The sequence below is a fragment of the Aspergillus vadensis genome (assembly GCF_003184925.1).
Source record: "Aspergillus vadensis CBS 113365 unplaced genomic scaffold BO88scaffold_20, whole genome shotgun sequence".
Taxonomy (NCBI): Eukaryota; Fungi; Ascomycota; class Eurotiomycetes; order Eurotiales; family Aspergillaceae; genus Aspergillus; species Aspergillus vadensis.
Window position 1 is genome coordinate 475,939 of NW_020292058.1, and position 21,695 is coordinate 497,633.

General features: G+C 48.7%; 7 protein-coding genes across 7 annotated transcripts; 2 read left to right on the forward strand and 5 right to left on the reverse strand.

Annotated features, from left to right (window-relative positions):
• Positions 1 to 474: 474 nt before the first annotated feature.
• Positions 475 to 2,053, reverse strand: BO88DRAFT_469072 (MFS transporter; the record flags this gene model as incomplete). The annotated part of the gene is made up of 3 exons (XM_025711599.1): positions 475 to 569; positions 667 to 1,678; positions 1,751 to 2,053. The coding sequence occupies 3 exons, from the start codon at positions 2,051 to 2,053 to the stop codon at positions 475 to 477; spliced, it is 1,410 nt and encodes a 469-aa protein (XP_025560435.1).
• A 721-nt stretch (positions 2,054 to 2,774) lies between these two features.
• BO88DRAFT_489777 (amidohydrolase family protein) lies at positions 2,775 to 3,898 on the reverse strand. Its single transcript, XM_025712728.1, has 3 exons — positions 3,826 to 3,898; positions 2,999 to 3,769; positions 2,775 to 2,941 (listed from the first exon to the last, which is right to left on the reverse strand). Exons 1-3 carry the CDS (start codon positions 3,875 to 3,877, stop codon positions 2,808 to 2,810), a joined length of 957 nt encoding a protein of 318 aa, XP_025560436.1. The 5' UTR covers positions 3,878 to 3,898; the 3' UTR covers positions 2,775 to 2,807.
• An 898-nt stretch (positions 3,899 to 4,796) lies between these two features.
• On the reverse strand, positions 4,797 to 6,266 carry BO88DRAFT_345892 (SRR1 family protein; the record flags this gene model as incomplete). Its single annotated transcript, XM_025703320.1, has 3 exons — positions 4,797 to 5,088; positions 5,143 to 5,811; positions 5,866 to 6,266. The coding sequence occupies 3 exons, from the start codon at positions 6,264 to 6,266 to the stop codon at positions 4,797 to 4,799; spliced, it is 1,362 nt and encodes a 453-aa protein (XP_025560437.1).
• Positions 6,267 to 7,053: 787 nt separating this feature from the next.
• BO88DRAFT_469076 (pyruvate decarboxylase) lies at positions 7,054 to 10,577 on the reverse strand (the record flags this gene model as incomplete). The annotated part of the gene is made up of 10 exons (XM_025711600.1): positions 7,054 to 7,507; positions 7,626 to 8,899; positions 8,946 to 9,405; positions 9,459 to 9,712; positions 9,767 to 9,836; positions 9,898 to 10,074; positions 10,125 to 10,207; positions 10,265 to 10,297; positions 10,348 to 10,452; positions 10,511 to 10,577. The coding sequence occupies 10 exons, from the start codon at positions 10,575 to 10,577 to the stop codon at positions 7,151 to 7,153; spliced, it is 2,880 nt and encodes a 959-aa protein (XP_025560438.1). The 3' UTR covers positions 7,054 to 7,150.
• A 1,918-nt stretch (positions 10,578 to 12,495) lies between these two features.
• Positions 12,496 to 14,131, forward strand: BO88DRAFT_489778 (monocarboxylate permease-like protein, Mch4). Its single transcript, XM_025712729.1, has 3 exons — positions 12,496 to 13,003; positions 13,065 to 13,157; positions 13,206 to 14,131. The coding sequence occupies exons 1-3, from the start codon at positions 12,682 to 12,684 to the stop codon at positions 14,111 to 14,113; spliced, it is 1,323 nt and encodes a 440-aa protein (XP_025560439.1). The 5' UTR covers positions 12,496 to 12,681; the 3' UTR covers positions 14,114 to 14,131.
• A 4,408-nt stretch (positions 14,132 to 18,539) lies between these two features.
• Positions 18,540 to 19,991, forward strand: BO88DRAFT_437132 (high affinity zinc ion transporter). The gene has a single exon (XM_025709611.1). The coding sequence runs from the start codon at positions 18,678 to 18,680 to the stop codon at positions 19,728 to 19,730; it is 1,053 nt and encodes a 350-aa protein (XP_025560440.1). The 5' UTR covers positions 18,540 to 18,677; the 3' UTR covers positions 19,731 to 19,991.
• A 499-nt stretch (positions 19,992 to 20,490) lies between these two features.
• BO88DRAFT_392951 (uncharacterized protein) lies at positions 20,491 to 21,315 on the reverse strand. The gene is made up of 3 exons (XM_025705084.1): positions 21,106 to 21,315; positions 20,988 to 21,050; positions 20,491 to 20,932 (listed from the first exon to the last, which is right to left on the reverse strand). Exons 1-3 carry the CDS (start codon positions 21,266 to 21,268, stop codon positions 20,595 to 20,597), a joined length of 564 nt encoding a protein of 187 aa, XP_025560441.1. The 5' UTR covers positions 21,269 to 21,315; the 3' UTR covers positions 20,491 to 20,594.
• Positions 21,316 to 21,695: the final 380 nt, after the last annotated feature.

Consider the following 21,695-nt stretch of genomic DNA (forward strand, 5'->3'; position numbering starts at 1 on the left):
TTGGCCTTTGTCTCCCAATTATCCTCATGGCGTCTGTGCCCGTACCCCCAGGTCAAGGCGATGAGCACTGCTGCATATAGACACCGTCGTCGATGCCATTGTTGATACATTTGATAGTGGACTGAGTCATAATATCTTTCTCCCTGGTATATTTTAGGTTCTTCGCGGGCTTGCAAAGTAAGTTATCACCCCCTTCTTGAAGGACTATTATGATTCGAGGCGGTGTCGAATCTCTAAGCGTGGATTTCAAAGGACGCCAGGAGATTGACCCGACGACAGGAATTGACTTGAATAGAGACTAAAGGCTGGGATGGTAGTCTCTTCTTGCATGTTTATTTTGGTAGTCAATGTTCCTTCAATATTTTTGACGATGGAAAGAAAAAGAAAATGGCAAATATAATTAACAATATAAAAACGTTCTCTCGTCCAATTTGCACATAATTTGAGTAACTCTCCTCTTGTCGTTGCGTGTAATTATTCCCGTGGACTGGTAACCTGGACAATCAATATTGGGATAATTCCACCTAAAACGACAATTCCACTCATGAGTCCGGCCGTACCAGTGAAACCTAGAGTACGAAACATGTATGGGAAATAGAAAGGGCCGACCTAGATGCTCTGTTAGCGAGGGGAATAGGCGCCGAGGTAGAGGAGGACGAACAAAACCATAAAGTAACCTGATAACGTTGAACAACACTCCAATTGAGGCAGAGCCACTGGGCGAAGTATCGATGGCATATGCTGTGAGAATGGTAGATTGAATCTGATTGCCAAAGCTGGCAATGGCGATTCCCACACAGGGGGTCACATTCCAAGTTTTCGCCCGCTCAAGTTGAAACCCCCAAACGAGCTGACCAGCAATGATAGTGAGGAAGCCAATATAAGTCAACCAGAGGCGGTCGGCCGGACAGACTCGACCTTTGCGCTTTCGACATACCTTCATGAAGTAGTCGGACATTGGACCACCGACCTGCTCTCCAATGACGCATCCAATGATGATGGGGATGAACTGGAGACCGGTTTGTTGAGCATCGAGATGAAATTTCTCCCCAAACGTGAGGGGCATCTCAACCACGAAGACGATATTTGCATAGCAGAAGGTGATAGCAGTAGCTAGGGCTGCTACCAAGATCCGAGGGTTCTTGGCTAGGCGGAATGGAGACACAAAATCCGACATTCTGATTGGACGCGCATCAAGTCGTTTGGGCAGCAACCCACGGAAGATCGAGATTTTTTCTTCGGCAGCATCATTCTCAGGTTCCATAACACGAAGCAGCGTCTCCCCGCCAAGGCAGATATAAGCGACTGCTTGCAAGAAATTGATGATGGCAAATATCCAAAATATGAATTCCACTCGAATATGCTGCACCACGAATCCCATGATAAAGGGACCAGCCGGGGTACCGAGGATGGTCATCAAAACCCACCATCCTACCTTCCGGGCATATTCATCCGGAGTAGATAGTTCAGCCACCACTCCACTTCCAATTCCAATCGGTGGAGATATGAAAGCTGCAGTCAAAACACGAGTGATCATTTGGCTAGCGTAACTTTCGCACCGGGCGCCTCCGATATTGCACACCATACTCGCAAGGACCGAAAATATCAGGATATAGTGGCGGCCATATCTTTCTGTGATGACAATCCAGAAAATTGGTGCTATTCCAAGTAGTACGATCTGAAATCGGATTCTTATCATCAACAAACCCGATCCCACTCTGGGGAATTATTACGAAAGAAGAATACTTACTTGAATGGACACCAGGTAGCTTGCGTCAGCAAGGGACACGCCATAAGATTCTGCCATTGAAGAAACTGCTGGCACGACTCCTGCTGCCATGAACACAGAGATCATGGAGTGAAATGAGACCATTAAAATCGTAGCATTCTTCTTCCATTGTGGCCAGTCGACAGCCTGGCGAGAAGTACTACTTGGTTCCATTGACGACGAAGGGACTGCTCCTTCCAATTGGACAGGAGGACCCGATTCACTTGACTCCAGATGCTGGAATCCGTTCTTTAGCTGAAGGTCACCAGAGCCCGTGTCGCTCATGGTTGTGGGGAAGGATTGAAATTGTTCAAATAGAGATTTCTATTATCTTCTAGTATAAGATTGAATTGAAGCTTAGAGAGCTTGCTCCTGATAGATTCGCTGTTGGAAGAACCCAGCCAACACACCCCCTTTTCTATCTTTCCATATCTCACATACTTTACTTTCTATTCTAGGGTTTCCTAACACGTCCTAATCTAGTTCAATGCGGGGTAATAGTGTCATTCCCCACAGCCATCAGCCAGTTTATAGTTTCGGTTCTCATCCCGGACTGTAATGATGCTTGATTCCCCGCGTTTCGGGACTAATCCCGTGTATCTGGGATGGCAGGTGTCTGATTGGGGCAGAAGGATCGGTAGATTGGCCTAGTAATTTAAGGTTTGGGCCCCGTCTCCGCGAGGTTAGCTCTTCGCCCAATAAAAATTAATCATATCCCAGAAGATCCGAGGAAATAAGATGGGATCTATCCCGAATGCTTGGACCCCACAACGGCACGCATCCCTTGTGTGTTGTTCACCGCAATTGCAATCTTTAAATTTTGACTGTTACGAATGGAGTACAATTATAGCGGAATCATGGCGCGCCAAGTTCAGATACGCCTTAAGAAGAGCTATGAGCGGTGGAAAGGTGTCTCAAAAAAAAATTGGCACATTTGGTCATTCTTGATTTAACTTTCGATATCATCTCCCATCACACGAGGAGCGAAAAGTTTTACAAAGCTAGGGCACTTTTTCCCCCCCACCCAAGAGCCATATTGCTATGGCTTGTTGAAAAGGTTGTTCGCATTTCCAAAGTAGATCTTATCGCGTAGCTCTGGGTCAAGCGGGAAGCCATCTAGAATTTGCTTGAATCCAAGTGATTTGTCGGGGGACGCGTAAGGAAAATCAGAACCTGTGGAATATATTAGCTACTAGTGACAAATAACGGGGAACATGGGAAAAGCCTTACCATAAGTAATATGATCATGCGGAATAACTTCGAGAACTAGCTTGAGAACGGCCTCGGAACTGGAGAGGGCCAAGTCAAAGTAGAATGACCGAAAGTCTTCCATGATCTCCTCGGAGGATTTCCCGTAAATGCGGGCGGTCGTAGCGGCTTCCTTCGACACGGTGCAAATGCGCGTAATCAAGAAGGGCAGCGTCCCTCCGGCGTGGGAGAGAATCACTTTGCAGTCTGGATAACTTCTCTTTGTGTTGGTGATAATCATGTCGACAGCAGTTCTCGTGGTCTCATGGGGATAATCAATGGCTGGCTGCGGCAGGAGAGGGTTGACTCGAGTCGTATCAGCGGGATGAGTAGGGTGAATGAAGACCACAGCCTTTCTGGAAATCAATTCCTCCCAGATAGGCTTGAATTCAGGGCTACCAAGGTATTGGTTCCCTGAGCCGTATCTTGTGAATAAAGTCACACCTTCAGCCTTCAACACATCTAGGGCGTATCTGATTTCCGCCAGAGCGCCTTCGGTATCGAGAAGGCAAGGCAACGATGCGAAAAAGCCCCATCGCTGTGAATCTTCATCACACTTGGCTGCAGCGTACTCATTTGCCTTGCGGGCCAGTGCTCTTCTCTTCTCGGTCGTTGAGGCGATGACTGCTCCAGGAGCAGTCAGCGACAAGATAGCCTTGGTCACACCAATCTTGTCCATGAACGCAATGTCGCCCTCGGCTGACCAAGAAGGTGTCGGCCAACCAGAAGGGTCACCTCCAGCATCCTCGACAGCTGTGAAAATCTGTTCAGAATCGTATTCTTGTTGGGAGGGGGTTGTTGTGGTATACCTTGAGCATAAAATTCGGGGACGAAGTGGTGATGGGTATCGATGAGGCTCATTGTGAGTTGCAATTCTGTTCGCTGCTTGATAATTTTCTATCATAGAGAGAAACGCAGTCAGGCAGAATATATACCATAGACAGTGCAATAGTACCTAGTGTGAAGTGACCCCCACAATGAATATGCCGGGTTTCCGGTTGCCGACCTACCCGGAGTCAATCGTGGAGAAGTGAACACGGCTGGCCGATTTGCCGCTGTCGTCGTTTACAGTTTCGATGACACGTTCAACGATCTAGCCCGTTGACAGATGCGTAACGCATTAACCATCAGGCATAATGGTAAGTAGGTTCGGGATATGACCCGGTGCTTGGGCCTCCTTCACTTTGTTTGGGTCAGTTTCCGCCACTACATTACGTGTGTGGAGATCTTGACAGCACAATTTGACCCACGGCTCTAACCGGGCAGGTCCCAAAGAATATAAAACATTTAAACCTCGCTGAATTCCATTAGACATTCCTTCCTAACATTGCAAGAAGTATTTATAGAGAGTAAATATTCTAATACACAGCTCGAACTCCGCTGAATATTATATTATTACAGAATATCGGAGCAGATGAGACGAGGGGGCCGCGATCAGGTAAGTGTAGAATATGGGAGGAGAAGATTAAAAGAAGAGAAGAGAAGTAGATGAAGTAGAAGGGCCAGAGTGTAGGAAATTCTTATATACTTAAAGAAGATGACAGGTGATGATGAAAGTCTATCATATCAGGCGACTAAGCCGAAAGCAGCAAAACTAACTGTAACAGGAAATTCACAGGTCCCAGAATTACTTATCTAACTACAGTACATGTTAAATCTTCCCAATCGTTCAGTCATCATCCAACAAATCTGACAATCTCCATCACTCTCCAACCGGTCCTTCTCACCCCCCGACAGAAAGATTGCTCCATCCCACCGACCGTCTCACAGAGCGCCAGCACTAGAGCCTACTACTTGCATCACTCCCCTGAGACCCTCTCATCCGGCGATAAACAGCATACACATCCTGCACATTATCCTTCCCCCAACTAACGAGAAGCTTATTCCTCTGGACAAAGTCCATAGTATCCAGCATCTTCTCCTCCCTGCGCTCACATTCCGTATCCGAGAGCTCGCCATCAGCACTCCGCAGATATACTTTCAACATGTCGAAATGCTTATCCTTGGGGAGATGGAACGTATTGTAATTCTTATTGATTTTTCGGTAGATGGTAATGTCCCATGGATCTCTCCTAAACACCACCCTAATTAGTATACTTCTCAGTAAGAGGAAAGGATATACTCACGTATCCAGCGACATACCCTCCGCGACCACCGCATCCCAAACCATCCCCACAGGCATGGCCAAATCCATCACAACCTGCCGAACAGGAACATCCGGGGCATACGAAAAGACAAAGCTCTCGTCATCAACCAACAGAAATGCCTGCGGACTCTCCAGCACAGTCATCCCGCAATCGCCCAGTATCTTCTTATCGAGCTTCGTGTATGCCGAATCCTGCAGCAGGATTTCGATTTCTGTCGGTGTCCATGCCATTTCCTGCAGGATTCGTCGCAACATGAGTAGGAAGGCGTGCTGGTAGGCACTTCGCTCCCTGGTGAATTTGTCAAGCCGGAGGTTGGTTATGCTGTTGCAACCGAAGGCGATGATCTTGCTGACGGGGCGTTTGATGGTCGGTAAATTGCGCAGAGCCGCGAGCATGTTCTTGTACAGAGCGCTGTCTGTCCAGGTGTGGAAGATGGTGTTGAAGCTTTCGTGTGCAGATGCGATTTCTTTCTTGGTGGGGTCGTAGTCGTCATAGTCGTCTTCTTCGTCGTCTTCGTCTTCCCCGTCTAGACGGCGGAATTTGTGGCCTAGGGCGAGGTTCGAGTATAGCAGGGAGGGATGGCGTGTTTCGGGACTGGGGGTGATGTAGTCTGTTGGGGCGGGAAAGAGTTCGAGGAAGTGTTTCACGCTGGAATTATGGTCGATTAGTATTTGCGATCAGTGGATAGAGAATAATACGTACCCAACCATAGCTACACCCTGCTTATTGCGCTCAATCCTCTCCGTCATCACTTCAAACCCTACGTCCGCGCCATCCAATGCAGGAATGTACACGATATCCCCCGGCTTACACTTCTCCACTCTAGCCTGTGCTTCCTGAATAGCTTCTTTAGTCCACCGGGGTGTTCCCTCCGGATACAGTTCCTTGTACCGTTGCGCCCTAAGGTGTGGCTGTAAATCAGTATCCGGCCCGCTAGGTCGTAGAGACGGCTGTAAGCCGATTTCTGAGGCGGCAAGGCTTTGGGTGGTATTCGTCGGTGGTGCCAGATCCATGGGGTCGCTTGAGGTTGTGGACGACGCGCTATCCTCGGACTCGTCGATGTCCATGGGATCGGGGGTGTACATAGTACTAGGAGTAGTCATTGTTTATTGTATGGACTGTTCACGAGGGTGGAAGATTGAAGCTAGATATGGCGGAGATGGGTGAATGCGAAAGTTGTTGATTCAATTGCTGGCATTATACTGATGACTGGCGACAAGGATGATTCAAAAAGAGACTGCATGTTGGAGTAATTTATACCTGTTTTCGAGAGATGTGGAGAGAAAAACAGTAAAGGTAGGTTTCCAGGACAATTGATCATATTGCGGCTCTTCCCTGTACATTCACTGTCAGCTGGACTGCAGACTGGGGGGCCCTAAAGGTTATTGTTGAAACTAGGCTTGCAGGGAGATTCGGGAAGAGAAAGAAACGAAAGTATGCTGTATATAGATGGTAAGTGCCGCATGATGATAATGTAGCTTAGACTTTAGAAGTGAATAGGGAGAAGTATCATTGTTTGATGTTTAATGGAATAGTCATAATTTGTGCTAGCTTTTGTTTCACATTATTGACTGGCAGTTAGTGACATGGGTGGCTTGCATTGCAGTATTGACTGTAGGCTACCGTGAATATATCGCCTTCAGATATGCCGAGGTCTGTATCATCCGATAGTTAATGGGATGGACGACGGATAAATATTCAGATGGCCGAAAGTATCCCGGGGAACTATTTTCCGGGATAAACCATGAATAATGTCACAAATCCAACCATTCAAGATGGATCATAATCGAACAACACATCATACAGGGCTACTTCTCCCCATTACCCACGATCCGACCAGAGTTATATTACGTCACTTGAAACCAAGGCAAATGATTTTTTCATTCTTTCCCACCATAGCTATCTGATGGAATGTAAATAGCTCATCAAATATTAAACATTATAGCAGCCTAGTTCAAAAGTTATTCTTATACCTTTGACCTATGTCCTACTCATTCGCTTCCTCTGTATCAGAACTCTGAGAATTCTCTGACCCTTCCGCGCTTTGATCTGCAATCACTTTGCCCAGCCGCCTAAGGTCATCAGTTATATCGTCAGGTTGGATGCACAGCTCGAGAAAGGCGAGTTTGTCCGACTCGGCATCCACCCTGTCTAGTGCTTGCTTCATATCCCCCATTGTCTTGATTTTCATGGCGAACATTGGCGGACTTTTCTCTAGCTCCTCATCTTCTTTGCTGGCATAAGGGTTATGCGACGGAGCGTGGGGCTTTAAAGAAAAGGAATTGGCCAATTGGACATAGTCCCAGTTTGCCAAGTAGTTATACGGTCCATCATGCATAGCAGTCTACTCTATTGTCAGCGATGTCCACGACTTGTTCTCAATGACTTGCCTCGATCTTATACCCCAGATTGTTGAAAATGAACATGATCGCGTTAGCTCTATGGCGAATCATGCTGCTGACTTCTTGTGCGGTCATCTGAAACCCCCCATCTCCAATAAGGATGATGGATCGACCCCGTGTCTGAGCAAGTTGGGAACCAAATCCTGCAGGCAATGCCCAACCAATAGAGCAATATGGGAATTGTAGCTGGCAGTTGGCTTCAGGGGGTAGGAGAATATGATTAGCGATGAGCCATGACTCTCCTGCGTCGCAAAGCAATGTGTCATGATCCTTTATAAGACCCTGAATACTGCTGATAGCGCTTTTCAAGGTTAAGAATGCCTCTGAATTTTCTGTTTTGTCGGGGGGCAAGCAACCAAGAAGTGGCTTAGGTCGCGGAATGGACCCGGTCTTAGATCTCATTCCAGACATGACGAGTTGCGCTACCAGTGCGCCGATCTTCACAGGCTTGATGTGCTTTCCCTCGGGTAGCTCGACCCAATCCTTGTCCACGCTAATTATGCGATAATCTTCTTGCTTATTGCTACTCATCAAAACATGAAAATCAGACCAATTTCCACCAATTACTAACCAAAGGTCTGAGCTCATGACGATTCGCTCACCTTCTGGGTTTACCATTCCAGCCCAGAATTGACCGCAGTACTGCGGATGGGATTCTTTGAAGCAACGGCCATCGGGCTGACAAAGAACTGCACAACCAAGCTTGTCTGCTAGACGTTCAAGATGACCGCGGGAGAGAGATAGACCTGCTAGACTTCCAAGCAAGAGCACAGGCCTTCGAGATGAGTTCCATATACTTGTAATTGCTTCTACAGCCTCTTTTAATATGCGTGGCTGGCTCTTCAAGTTCATCTTCCGGCTCAGTGGCAAATATTGAGCGCATGCGGCGGAAGCAAGATTATTGGGAACCTCAATGTAGACGGGCATACTGGAGTCGAGACATTTACCTATCGTATCATCCAGTACATCACAGGCAGTCTCTGCAGACTCGAGGCGCACAGCTGCAGCAGTGACCCCTTCGAATGCGCGGAGGGCCTGGTCTTTATTCTTAGCGCTGGGAGCGTGATGTAAAAATTTGTCGCTTTTCACCAGGCTCGTGGTGGGACAACCAGAGAGTACAATCAATCTGATATTTTGCGAGCAGGCGCCTGATACGGCATTGAGAACAGACAGACTGCCTACGATGTAGGGAACAACGACCACCGCAATGCGGGCTGATGATACGCGGGCGTATCCATCTGCGGCATATCCAGCGTTTAGCTCGTTGCAGCACGTCACCATACGGAGATTGGGGTTCTTTAGCAAATTGTCAAGGAGGAAAAAGTTGGTATCACCTGAGACATTAGCAAGCGAGACGAAAATTCTAGATGATATACAAACCTGGTACGGCGAAGTAATCGCGAACGCCCAGCTCCTCAAAGCGATAGGCCAGAAATGTGCCAACATTATAATTTGTCTGATTGGACATAAGCCGAGAGCTCGGCGAATTCGCTATCATCTGGGGTTTGGGGATCGTATCTGCATCAGGTATCTTGATGACTGCCTCGCCGAGCAATTGACTGCCATAACGCAACGGCGCTTCCGGGTGTGTTCCTTCAGGTATCTCATTCTGCATAGAATCGAGAACCCGAGGAAGTTGGTCCAGTGGGAAAACATGACATGGTTGATAGAACCTTTCTTTGGTGAAAACAAGGATAGCCTTTTCTATCTGTTCTCGAGTTCCTCCATAAGGTACAACTTTAACCTGCGCCATCCTTGACACCAACTTAGATATGTTTATGCCAATCGGGGTCCCTGGAGGCAAACCCACAACAACAACTGTTCCTCTAGGTTGCACATACTGGAATTGGTAAGAAGGTAGTTATATCAGGCGCCGCTTAGGGAAAGACTAACCTGAAGTGCTCCTTTGAGAAGTGCTCCCGATCCCTCTATCAGTATTGCAGCGTCGGGCCCGTTGCCAATCATACCCTGAACTTCAGCCACGATATCGGCCGAGCATTTGTAATCTATGTAGTATTCGACACCAAGCTTCTGTTTATATAGATGGCCACCATCTTCCCCTGTAGATATGACCAGAACTCGACAGCCACGGGCCTTGGCGTATTGACATGTCAACGTTGTTGGTCCACCTGGCGGCCCGGCAACAGCTTCATCGTGTCAACTGTGACCTAATCGTCACAGGCACCCATAGATAGACTTACCTACGAGGCTACCGGGCTGTGCACCACTCTCTTGTACCGCTCTGAAGCACGTAGTTCCGACGCAGATAATCTAAGTAGGATATTAGGATATTAACGATCTCAGGAGTGATAGATGACGAGCCTGAACTTACCGGAGCCACAACATCAAGAGGGATCTGTTTAGGGAGTCGCACGACGTGGCATGCTTGACTGATGCAGTATTCCCGAAAGGTACCATCAACTGAATATCCGGTCATCCGAGCGTGTGGGCATGAGACAAAATCTGATTGTTTATCTGCATCGCAGACACCACAGGTCCTATTGATCCACTGATCCAATGTTAGAAGAATATCTTTTCAGCAGCAATGGTGGGTATTACCTGTATACCGACGTGATCACCAATCTTAATGTCCTCCACCTCGTTACCGGCTGCTACAACAACACCTGTACCTTCGTGACCGTCTTACACCTAAAGTCAGTATAACGTGGGAAAAATTCGATAGCCCTGGACCTGCACACCGACGCGATGTCTCTTTCTAGTGATATGATTTCCTAGAGTAGTCAGTACCTGATATCATATTCTCGGGCTGGCTAAGGTTAACCTCTCCATTGATGAAGGGCAGAGTGACAAAGTCCGGAGAATTTCAAATTGACCAGTACTTCGTCCGGACCTGGGGACCGAGGGAGCTTGTTTCTGCATTCCCGACCTAAAAAATCAGCAGGCGCACAGAGCGACAAGTGTGGAAAGGAATTAGAGATCCTTACCAGTAGTAACGCATGGCCGCCCAAACAGCTGAGGCTGTGGCATTGGCATTGTCTGAACTGGGGCCATTGCTGTTCCGATAATTTCCCTTAGTTGTCGATGTGTTGGAAAGAGTTAACGCAGCAACAAGCGCTACTATGAAAAAGAATGACGACCTGTGGCGACAATTCAAAATAAACGATTCATTCCTCAGCCTTTTCTGCTAGCGAGTTCACCATCCGCCACCCCGGATCTTGGGCATGCTTTTATAGAATACATGAGAGAAATGAAGGCTGGGCATAGAAATTGGTATCATCCAGCGGTAAGACCTTAAAGCCCCTGATAACCTGAGTGAGTTCCAAAAAGCGGAAACACCTTAGAAGGATATACTTTATAGAAACCTGGCACCCGCAAACATGGGGGGAGAAATGAGGAAACAGCCGCTCGTGGATCGAGAACACCTCAGGTGACTAAGCTTACATCACCTGGAGATTGACAGGGAAGTACGAGCTAAAAAGTCATGGGATCTCACAATTTTTTGAAAACTAGCCAGAGTTCTATGCAGACCGCACATACAGCAAGTGGGAGGGATTCATACCCGGCTTCACTGCCAAGGTAATAGAGAGAAGCGATAGCGTTCGCGTTCAACCAGGTAGACTGTGTTCATCTACAGAAGCATGTTCACAAGCCCAATGCAGCAGGGTTACCTGGGGATCCTTGTCTAATGACTCGAGAGGCCCTTGAACGAAGAGCAGAAGATGCGCTCAACTGTATCTCATAGCAGCATCTCTCTTGTTTCCGACATGCAATTGTCACTGTGGTCATGGTATTCAGTTGCGCACTTCCTTGGCTAAGTCGCTGAGACTTGCTTGTGAGAGATTTTGTTGGGGTAGCCAAGCTTGATGGCCAGCTATCAAGGTAGTCTCGACCTCCGCATTACTACGACGAAAGCCATTACAGGGATTAGCAGATACGTATGCGCTGTTCGTAAATAATATCCTGGCCTGATAGAGAGTAGAAGGAGGTTCACGGAACCCTCGGAGAACTGATCAAACACTCCCCTGTAAGGCCTATTTTAGGAAGCTGTTGACCGCTTGTTCACTGCGCTGGTACCCGAGAAAGCGAGTGGGGGCCTTTGATCGGGAGGAAGAACTGGGGTGTTATGAGAACTGTCCGTCGCTACATACATGCAGCTAGTGTCCGGAAGCTGGGGCCCCGGTAGCTGTCTGGGAGATGAGCCATGCCTTTGTATGGATCACCGGGTGTGGATATGAGACATTCAATGCAAACCCTGCAGGTGATGTTAAGTGCCATTTGAGCAGTCAGCTTGAGACCAGAACCAACTCAGCATGCAACGCTAGGATGTCGTCTTGGCGAATGGATCTCATATGAACAATGGCAGAGTTGAAGGGGTTTGCTTTTGCATTCTGTGGTTACCATGACTAATTCGTCGACAACCATTGGCAGCGGTTCGAAGTATGACTGGTTCTTAGCCAACTCTCGCCGTCTGCGAGCCAGGATATTGACTGATCACAACGTGCAATCCATGAATTGATGGCAGACTGTGAGTCATCAACAAAGTATGTGCTCCAGCGGTAACTGCAGCTCAAGTATGGGATGGCACGTCTTAAAAAAGGTCTCCAGTAGAGCAGCCGGCAATTACGTAATTGGAAGAAAGGTTGACCTCAAGCCTGTGAGGCGGCTACAAATTAGCCACTCTTGAATGGTTCAAGACACCCGATAGACAGGACCCTTGTAGTCGCAACAAGGTAAAATTAAGAGCAGCCAGGAGCCACGCGGAGTCGCGGGGCCCGATGTGGTACGACGGGTGATTTCTGGGGATTTCGGGAGCGCCCTATGGCGACGACTGCCGGTTACCGAAAAAGGGGAAGTTCCCGGAATGGGCCAACCAGAGACTAGGAATTATAATCAGAATACCCACTTGCGGAGATAAGGGCTGTCGCAATTTTTTTCTGCAGCGTCCAGGCCCGCAAAAGCAGATGCCCAATATGCAGGGCTCAATAGGCTGTCTGGCTGAAGACCCTTTGTATAGACCCTTTCTTACTATTTATACCGGCTTCCTGTAACCCGTACCGTATCTCTGCCAGTTCTCCTCAATTGTGTTGGTGTACATCGAGCGCTTGTGCGAACGTTCTTATCCACCGAGGGCAATTCGCAAGCTACCAATCTGGGAATGGCTGATATTGAGACCCATGTCCGCCATAGCCTGGACCAAGGGGCCCACGCAACCATAGAGAAGTCGGCTTCACAGGTAATAGCAACGGAGGAACAAGATGACAATTTCGACGAGAAATATCCAGAGGGAGGCCTTCAAGCCTGGCTTGTGGTCCTAGGGTCATGGTGTGCAATGGTTCCCTCAATGGGTTTGTTGAATACCATTTCAGTCCTCCATGCGTGGACGTCCACCCATCAGCTCTCGGAGTATTCTGAGTCCAGTGTTGGATGGATTTTTGGCGTCTTCAGCTTCTTCCTATATTTTGCAGGCGCCCAGGTCGGTATGTTTTCATCCCAGTATCCACACATCAAGCGCAGCGGTTAACTTGACGATGCCGATAGGTCCGATATTTGACAGCCGTGGACCCCTGCCTGTAGTAGTCCCGGGGTCTATTGGTTTGGTGGTGGCAGTATTCTGCTTCAGTGAGAGCACTGGTTAGTCTTATTTCATGATTGTTCGAGGGTGCCACTAACGCATAACAGAGTACTACCAAATTATGCTCTCTTTCAGCGTCCTAGGCGGCCTCTCATCCTGCTGTCTCTTCACTCCTGCCATCTCCGCCATCGGGCACTGGTTCAATGTCCGTCGTGGCATTGCGACCGGTATCGCCTGTACAGCTGGCGGACTCGGTGGCGTCTTCTTCCCCCTCATCATACTATATGTCGCCCCGAAGCTCGGGTTTGCATGGGCCATGCGCATCATCGGGATAATCTGTTTTGTGCTATGCGGTTGCGCATGTCTTCTTCTAAAGACACGGCTCAAGCCTGACACAAAGCGTGGCATGGCGATCGACCTTCGCGCCCTCCGAGAACCCAACTATGCCCTCACCACGCTTGCAGTATGGATGGTCGAGTTTGCAGTATTCGTACCTTATACCTATCTTTGCTCGTACGGTTTATATGCCAACATCGGAGAGTCGCTCTCGTACAAACTGTGTATCTTCCTCAACGTCGGGGCCATCCCGGGACGCGCATTTCCAGGACTTCTTGCGGACAGATTCGGACGGTTCAACGTGATGGCATTCACTGCATTAGTTTGTGCAATCATGACGCTCGCATTGTGGTATAATGCTGGCACGAACGATGGTGCCATTATCGCGTACTCGGTTATGTTCGGGTTCTGGAGCGGAGCGGCTATCAGCTTGACGCCCGTTTGTATCGCACAGGTGTGTCGAACGGAGGATATAGGGAAGCGAAACGGAACGACGTTCACTCTGGTGAGCTTCGGAACCCTGACTGCAATCCCTATTGCGGGGGCGATACAAGAGAGGGACGGAGGTGCTTTCTGGGGACTGATTCTTTTTGGCGGAATCCTGTATCTTGCGGCGTGTGCTGCATTCGTGGTCGCGAGGGGAGTTGCTGGTGGGTGGAGGCTGAGAACAAAATTTTAGACGTATATATTCGACATCAAACATAGAAGGATAATATAATAATGCATAGGAATACTAGTAGGTATTGCAACATTGGCTGACTGAGTGTTTGTTTGTGGAGAACATAGGAGGCTGGCAGACGGGATTAGGAAGACTCGCACAGCCTCGCTTTCTTGACTAGTCTGACCTGCCCGGGTGATGAGATCTCAAGATCCCCCAGACTAGCACCATAACTAATCGACTTTCGCTATGACCTGTTGAGAGGAGTGACGGAGGAATGGTGGGGATAGTATTAGGAGAGTAGCTAAGCAGATACTTCCGTTGCATTAATGGTTGCCTCAGGCACATTGACTTCCATGTTCCCTCTCCGGGACTCCCGGACCAAGTCGCAATTCTATGCTAGAGTGGAAGCAGGATCTATTCCAGGTACTCTGAGTATGAAGCATAGAAAGTCTCTATAATGTTAGCCTATATTCCTGGCACCACCAGGCGTCCCGATTCGGAAAGTATACTGTCCGAGCGACTGAAATTGATCACATTACTGGGTGCTTTTGAGCTGTGGTAGGAACAGGGATGTCAGTAGAGGCAGTGCAGAGAATATATTTTTCAGGAAAGCGCCCTAGCCGACCTTATAGTCACTTGTTCTAACTTTCTGCTTTCCGGAGGAGTTAGTTTGGTCGGAGAGACAAGGATCATCGGCGTGTCTCTGTCCCGTGTCCAAGATGGAGGCAACCCCCATGCCTCTGTCGAGTGCCGCGAGAGAGTCCAGGAGCTTGCATCACAATGCCACCGTTGAAACTGGCTTCTCTGGAGCCGGGCATGAAATAATGATCACTGCGTTGCACAGGATGCGAGTTCGTACACGCTAGCATCAGTGGCGCGGAATGCACGCTCTCAGGACTCGACTAATGCAAATGAGAATGCAAACCATTTGCCTTGTTTAAAATGGCCACTCAAGGAGAAAGCAAGGCGAAGCCACAGTGGGTACACTGCATCCAGACGAGTTCCTCCGAATAGGTCCGCGAAGCAAGAAATGGGAAATTGGCCTCACTTTGGCCCGAAAGTAGTGCACACTTTCTCAATTGGCAAAGCTTGGACGCAACATCTGAGACAGACATCAGGTGAAAGTGATCCCGTAGACAATATCGATGACACACCGCGGGAGGTGTGTGGAGTGTCGCGGAACGTATGACTCGAATATCTTTACTACAACGAACGTATTGCTGCTTGTATCCAGGGGGTTCGGTGCCACCGATTGGTGGATAGGAGAAGTCCGGGAGAATTTGCAAGTGAAAGTTCTCTTCGTGACTAGAGAAGGAAAAAGTAACGAGAGAGCACCGTGCTCTCCGTCCTCGTAAGCTGGATAGGGCTCGTTCTGTCGGTGGGGGCAAGTTCACCAGGGCAGCCTAGCCTCCATTCTGATGACTGCAAAGTTGGCGTCGAGCTGGATCATGATACGTGCGCAAGGTATCTCATGGTGGGTAAGCAGTACGAATCGAAACCTGTAGCGTCGACTGCGTGAGTACCCTGCTATCCGGATTGGGAGTTAGATCTCGCCAATTTCGAGGAGGACGAAAACTCTTACCTGCACTAGTCAAAGACGGCGAGAAAATGGTGGTCACTAAAGAGACCAGACACACACGGGCGCTTCGGAGCGTTTCAGGCCGCCAGAGAGAGTAGGAAAAGGAGACAGAGCAGAATGAGGACCTTGAGTGATCGGAAAGACACGTGAGTGCCACCAAGGTGCTCATGCTCTCAAGGTGCTCATTCTCTCCATTTTATAAGTATTCTGACTTTCAACACCCGCACAACGATTCCTCTCTTTTCTTTCCTTCCTTTCGGTCATGAATGTTGGTCTTCTCTCACCTGGCAGGTGTATCCAAGATGAGACGGATGAAGGAGGTTGATCATCATTCACCAACCCGTGATTGGAATCCACTCCAGACGACGGCTGCTGACATTTAGCGTCTTTTCTGGTCAGGCCTATGGTGGGGAAGCAGGGTCAGGCAACGCTCCCTCACTAACCAAGGTTTAGCCATGCTACAAGAGTTATTGCAGGCTGTTATGTAACTCGCCATTCAGCTGCCTCACCCCACAGTCGACTCAAGCCAAATGAGGGGCTGCACCGTCATGTTTGGTGCAGCGTGGAATGGTCATGACGCGCGGATAGCGCAGAGAAATGGCACGACGGATGAAATTGGTTGCTCTGAAAGGACATAAATAGGCCGTCATGCCTCTGGTTGCTCGATCTTTTCTAATTAACCACAACTCAAGTCTCAAATTCTCAAGCAAAGCCTTAAATTTCAAACTACTTTAGTACATCTTTACCGGTTTTAAACCAACTCTGCCAAAATGTCTCCCTGCTCCTGCAACTGCTGCTCTGGCAACTGCTCCAGCTGCTCCTGCGCCTCTTGCAGCGTGAGTAACCCGTATTTTGAAGCCACCTGGTCTTGTATACCAGCGGAACCAGAAGAAACTGACCTAACGATAACTAGCATTAAATGCTGTCGATGCTCGCTCCCCGGCTATGACTTCACAACCGCGCCTCGGCCATCTATACCGATACCACCAATATCAGGCTGTATCTCGGGCTTGAAGACAACACTCTAGGGTATATTGTGATGGATGATTTGAGTCACTTGGGTGCGCAAGTGGGAGTGAATGAATGTATTCATGATATGGGTTTATGATTTTAGTTGTCTTTTCTATCATGTCACCTACATATAAGCTCCAGGTGTGCCAAGTACAATAGGAAAGTCTTTTTCGGAGGATAAACTTGTCCCGCAATAAACAGATAATTGTATATAAAGTTGTCAAGAGGCAACAGCATGAAGCACCTGCAGACTCCGTGCATCTGCATGTGTTGAATGCATGTAGTGAAACGTTGGACAGTACTCCACAGGGAAGATCGCAGTCGCGTTCACTATTTCGACCTCCACTACAGAAGGGTTCGATACAAGCACGGGAATAGCCGTAAGGGACAAGAGCTTCCACATGGCTTGCTGTTTGCAGCATGGGATGCATCATCCACATGTTGGCGGCGGCTTCCGCACCGGAGCTTTCCCCGATAGGAAGCATCCAACGTGACTCAATTGGCGGGATCCACGAACAGCCAAAGAGATTGCAGGCTTTTAGACTCTGAGTATTGAATTAGGGGTCTCATCTGTGTGGGCCTTTGCAGTTTGCGTCTGCCGACGGAGGTCTCGGTTAAGCTAGATTATGACTGCATCATCGCAGTGCGATATGGGGCCAAGACGCAAGGGATTTTTGACAGCGCCTCGTACTTCGTGCTGTACATGACATCTGCTATGATGATATGTCTCTGATATTGTTCAGATATGTTGCTTCTGTATCGGTCCATGTCTTCTGTCTCCATTCCTGTGACCATGAGGTAATAGGTAGTACCAGTTGTCAATCACCGCGACCTGTTGTATCGACAACGATTAGGCTAACCAAGCAGGCAAACCGCAGCATTCGTGTAAGACATGGGGCTAAAGATTAGCGAGGACTAGTTCACGAGAGCGAATAGAACTAGGAGGAAACTTGTAGGAGACAAGGCATCCATCGACCACTGTTTCGCTTGGGCTAGACAGCGGCAACTTCGGATTTGTTTCCTGATCAGTTCGATCAACTGTGGCGTTTTCTAGTCAGTATTAAGCGCCGCAGGGTGGTCCACTATGAAGAAAAAAATGACCAAATCTTTATGAATGCGTCTATTATCCATCTAAGACAACCCTGGATAGGAGCCATGCGATTGGACTAAGATGGTGGACTGGTGTGAGTACCTGCTTGGTCGCCGAGAAGTGAGCAAATAACTCACCACGCCAGTCGGGGGACATCCGATATCACAGCTGAATCTGGGTTTGGGCAGCAGGGGCACACCAACCAAGCTATGCACGCAGTGGAGAGGGGGCGGACAATGGATCGGGCCAACCGGTGGCATGCGCGACGAGGGAAGCGGTACCTTAGTGGAGGACTAACCCGGTTGAGGTGGGCTGGGCTTAATCTCTTCCGCCGACCATCCTTCTCGCTTCCTCCCCACCTGTATCCACGGCACCTGTCTGACAGCCCATCACCATCACCCTCATCATTATTACCAACGTTCTTCCTCCGCTGACTTTCCACCAAGGTCCTACCTGCTACAAATCCCTCTCCTGACTTTGTTTGCAGAGTGAAGTGAATGGTGGTGTGATGGTGACAATCTGATGATGGCCATACACGACTCATCTCATCAAGAAGATACCCCTGCTCTTGGGGCGACATTCTTGCATGAAGATGCTGTAGAACGTGGAATTCGACAGATGTAATTCACTCAATCATTGGCTAACACTCGCAAAAGCAATAGCAAGATAAGTGAAATGAATAAACGAGTCAGAGGCAGGCTACCTTGTTAGTGTCGGGGACCGGGCCTGTCCACGCTCTCAAGGTCCTCACAAGGTCCTCACCTGGAAAATCTCTGCCACGCACTTCCGTTATATAAGACCGTGACGCAACGATGGCCAAACTGAGGAAATGATCAGAGCCGTCAATTTCATTCTCTCATCTTTCAATTACCTGAGTGACATACAATCTCAAAAAATTCAAAATGTCGTTCAATCCTCACGATGTTGACCTCGACACGGCCGACGCAACGGAGATTATTTGCTATCTCAACAAGTCAGAAAATGACTACAACGGCCAGCTGGGCGCCCGCATTTCGGCTATTTTCGTGATCTTTGCCGTTTCAACTGCAGTGACCTTCTTCCCCGTCGTCGCCAAGCGCGTCCCCAGGCTGCATATCCCACTCTACGTCTACCTCTTCGCTCGTTACTTCGGTGCTGGTGTTATCATTGCAACAGCTTTTATCCATCTTCTGGACCCCGCATACTCCGAGATTGGCCCGCAGTCATGTGTCGGAATGACTGGTAACTGGGCGGATTATTCCTGGTGCCCTGCGATCGTCTTGACCTCGCTCATGTGCATCTTCCTCCTTGACTTTGGTGCCGAGCGCTATGTCGAAGTCAAGTATGGCGTCTGCAGAGAGGACCCCGAGCCAATCATGACCAGTGCAGTGGATAACTCGACTGTGGACAAGGCATCGCCCGGAAACTCGAGGAAGAGCGAGGCTGATGTGGAGGAGTTGTCCACCACTGACACATTGATCGAAAGGTCCTTCAAGCAACAGATTGCCGCCTTCCTCATTCTCGAGTTCGGTGTCATCTTCCACTCCGTCATTATTGGTCTGAACCTGGGAGTCACTGGCGACGAATTTGCGACGCTCTACCCCGTTCTTGTCTTCCACCAGTCCTTCGAGGGTCTGGGTATTGGAGCTCGTATGTCCGCCATTCCTTTTCGCAAGGGCAGCTGGCTGCCGTGGATCCTTTGCAGCTTGTACGGATTGACCACGCCCATCTCGATCGCTATTGGCCTTGGTGTCAGAACAACCTACAACTCTGGCTCGTACACTGCCAACGTGGTCTCCGGTGTTTTGGACGCCATTTCTGCCGGTATCCTGATCTACACTGGTCTAGTTGAGCTTCTGGCTAGAGACTTCATCTTTGACCCTCATCGCTCCCAAGACAACAAGAGACTGGCATTCATGGTCATCACCATGCTCTGGGGTGCTGGTATTATGGCTCTTCTCGGAAAGTGGGCTTAAGATCTGATGGAGGTGCTGTCGTGAAAATGTGTGTGTCGCTTCTGTTAAGCTTCTGCGCTGGTTCTGATATCCGTTGCTCATGCAACCTTCTTCTTGCTCATATTGCACCCATTTGCTGTTCGAAATACCCTTGCATTCTATTCCAAAATTGTTTGCCATGTGCACATATGTATGGACGATAATAATTAGCTAGGACGGAAGTGCCCAGACTGATAATGATTTATTTTCCCTCTGTCAACATAGACCTGCACATCTACGTACTCTTCCATGAACTAAAGAGATTTTTATCTCCTCGATAATCCCAGATTAATGAGACTGGCTTATAAGAGTCAATAACCAAAACCTCGAGCTGGTCAAAGAGCAAAGACTCCCCCTGTACACTTCTTTTTCTGACTCAGATCTAATTCGAGGAAAGATGTACCGTCGAGAAGCACGTGCCACCTTAACTGTCTTCCAATTCTGCTAGTACTTATCGCCTACTCAGTACCAACCAAGCTACAGATACGCAGAGACTTTATCGAGACGCGTCCCCTTCTCCAGAAGACATGTAACTGTGCACATATCGAACAGAATGTGGTCCTACTGAAGCTGATTGAAGGCATACCCTTGTGCAACAGATTCCCTCGAGGGTCTACTACAGACAACGACAGCAACATCGTGTCCTCCACCGTCAACCAATCAAGCTAAGTTAGTTTCTTTCAATCGCAATAACGCTTTAATCGTTATAACTTTCATCATTTCATTCACCTCTACATTGACTAACCAGTATCTTCATACCAGCCCTCTTTCGCCATCACCCACCCTCCCTCGAAATCCCACCACAAACTGCCCCACCAACCCCCTTTTCAGCTACTCAACAACAACCTAACTAGAAGGCGCTGTATCCTTAACAGTGGGATAATAATACCCACTCTCATCCAAGCTCGACGTATCCCAGTACACCTGATAAACATCGGTGACATTGGTCTCCTTGAGACGGAACACATCGCTCAACTCGCCTGACGACTCCTCCCACATGAGATAAGAACCATAGAAGAGGAAATCATCAGTGGCAGCATCAGAAGGCGTATCGATTCCATTGCCGGTGAAACCAACGGGCAGGATCTCGTCAGCCGTGGGACGGATATAGAACAGGGTGTCGGAGTCGAGGGTGACGCCGTCGGTGGTGGCAGTGGTGATTAGTTCGGTGTCGGTGATGACGACTGCAGCATGGTTAGTGATAAATTCCTGTGCATGTGGTTTGGAAGGAATGCTGACAGGTGACGTCGGTGGTGACGGATCCATACGGCCAGAGAGATGAGTCACCGGCGTAGGCGAGACCTGATGCGAATGTCAGCGTGATGTTGAGAATTGAGTTGAGATGACTACTATGTACCATCGGAATAGAAGAACTTGAGACCGGAAGCGGCGACACCCCAGGCATACAGACTGAAGGAACCGCTGGGGTTGCGCTTCTCGAGGCTGGATTCGATCTCTGCAGACGGAGCGGCAAGAGCACCAGCGGCCAGAGCCAAGGCGGAGATGACAGAGGACTTCATGGTGAGCAATTCGAAACTTGACTACTGAAGACTTACGAGGAAACTAGATACATTCTTGACGAGAAAGCAATCCTGCTTTATATGTCAGTTCCTCAGCAAGGGAACTATCTTCACCCAACTGCATAAGCCCCACAGGCAACATGATTGCCTAAGCTTAAGTTCCTTAGGGATTTGGGGTCCAAAAACAAACCAATGACAGACTGAAAACTCTTACCCTGTTATTTCTAACCTCGTATAGACTACAGGCATACGTATGCAGACCAACTGTATACGGGATAGTGGCGACTAGCGCTGGGACTCCCGGCTTGGCCTGAAGAGCCTTCGGAGGGACATGGACTGAGAGTGAGATATATACGCTCAGGTCTTATTCATGCCTTGAAGATGTCATGCGGTTGATTATTTTACCGACGCTCACTCATTGGTTCCT

Excerpts from the sequence above, each read along its gene's own strand:
- BO88DRAFT_489777 (XM_025712728.1), bottom strand. The coding sequence starts at position 3,877 with ATGAGCCTCATCGATACCCATCACCACTTCGTCCCCGAATTTTATGCT. Across the intron at positions 3,770-3,825 it reads CCCCGAATTTTATGCTCAAG|CTGTCGAGGATGCTGGAGGT; the intron begins GTATACCACAAC and ends AGATTTTCACAG. Across the intron at positions 2,942-2,998 it reads GCATGATCATATTACTTATG|GTTCTGATTTTCCTTACGCG; the intron begins GTAAGGCTTTTC and ends TATATTCCACAG.
- BO88DRAFT_489778 (XM_025712729.1), top strand. The coding sequence starts at position 12,682 with ATGGCTGATATTGAGACCCATGTCCGCCATAGCCTGGACCAAGGGGCC. Across the intron at positions 13,004-13,064 it reads TTTTGCAGGCGCCCAGGTCG|GTCCGATATTTGACAGCCGT; the intron begins GTATGTTTTCAT and ends CGATGCCGATAG. Across the intron at positions 13,158-13,205 it reads CTGCTTCAGTGAGAGCACTG|AGTACTACCAAATTATGCTC; the intron begins GTTAGTCTTATT and ends AACGCATAACAG.
- BO88DRAFT_437132 (XM_025709611.1), top strand. The coding sequence starts at position 18,678 with ATGTCGTTCAATCCTCACGATGTTGACCTCGACACGGCCGACGCAACG.
- BO88DRAFT_392951 (XM_025705084.1), bottom strand. The coding sequence starts at position 21,268 with ATGAAGTCCTCTGTCATCTCCGCCTTGGCTCTGGCCGCTGGTGCTCTT. Across the intron at positions 21,051-21,105 it reads CAAGTTCTTCTATTCCGATG|GTCTCGCCTACGCCGGTGAC; the intron begins GTACATAGTAGT and ends CATTCGCATCAG. Across the intron at positions 20,933-20,987 it reads CGTCACCACCGACGTCACCT|TCGTCATCACCGACACCGAA; the intron begins GTCAGCATTCCT and ends ACCATGCTGCAG.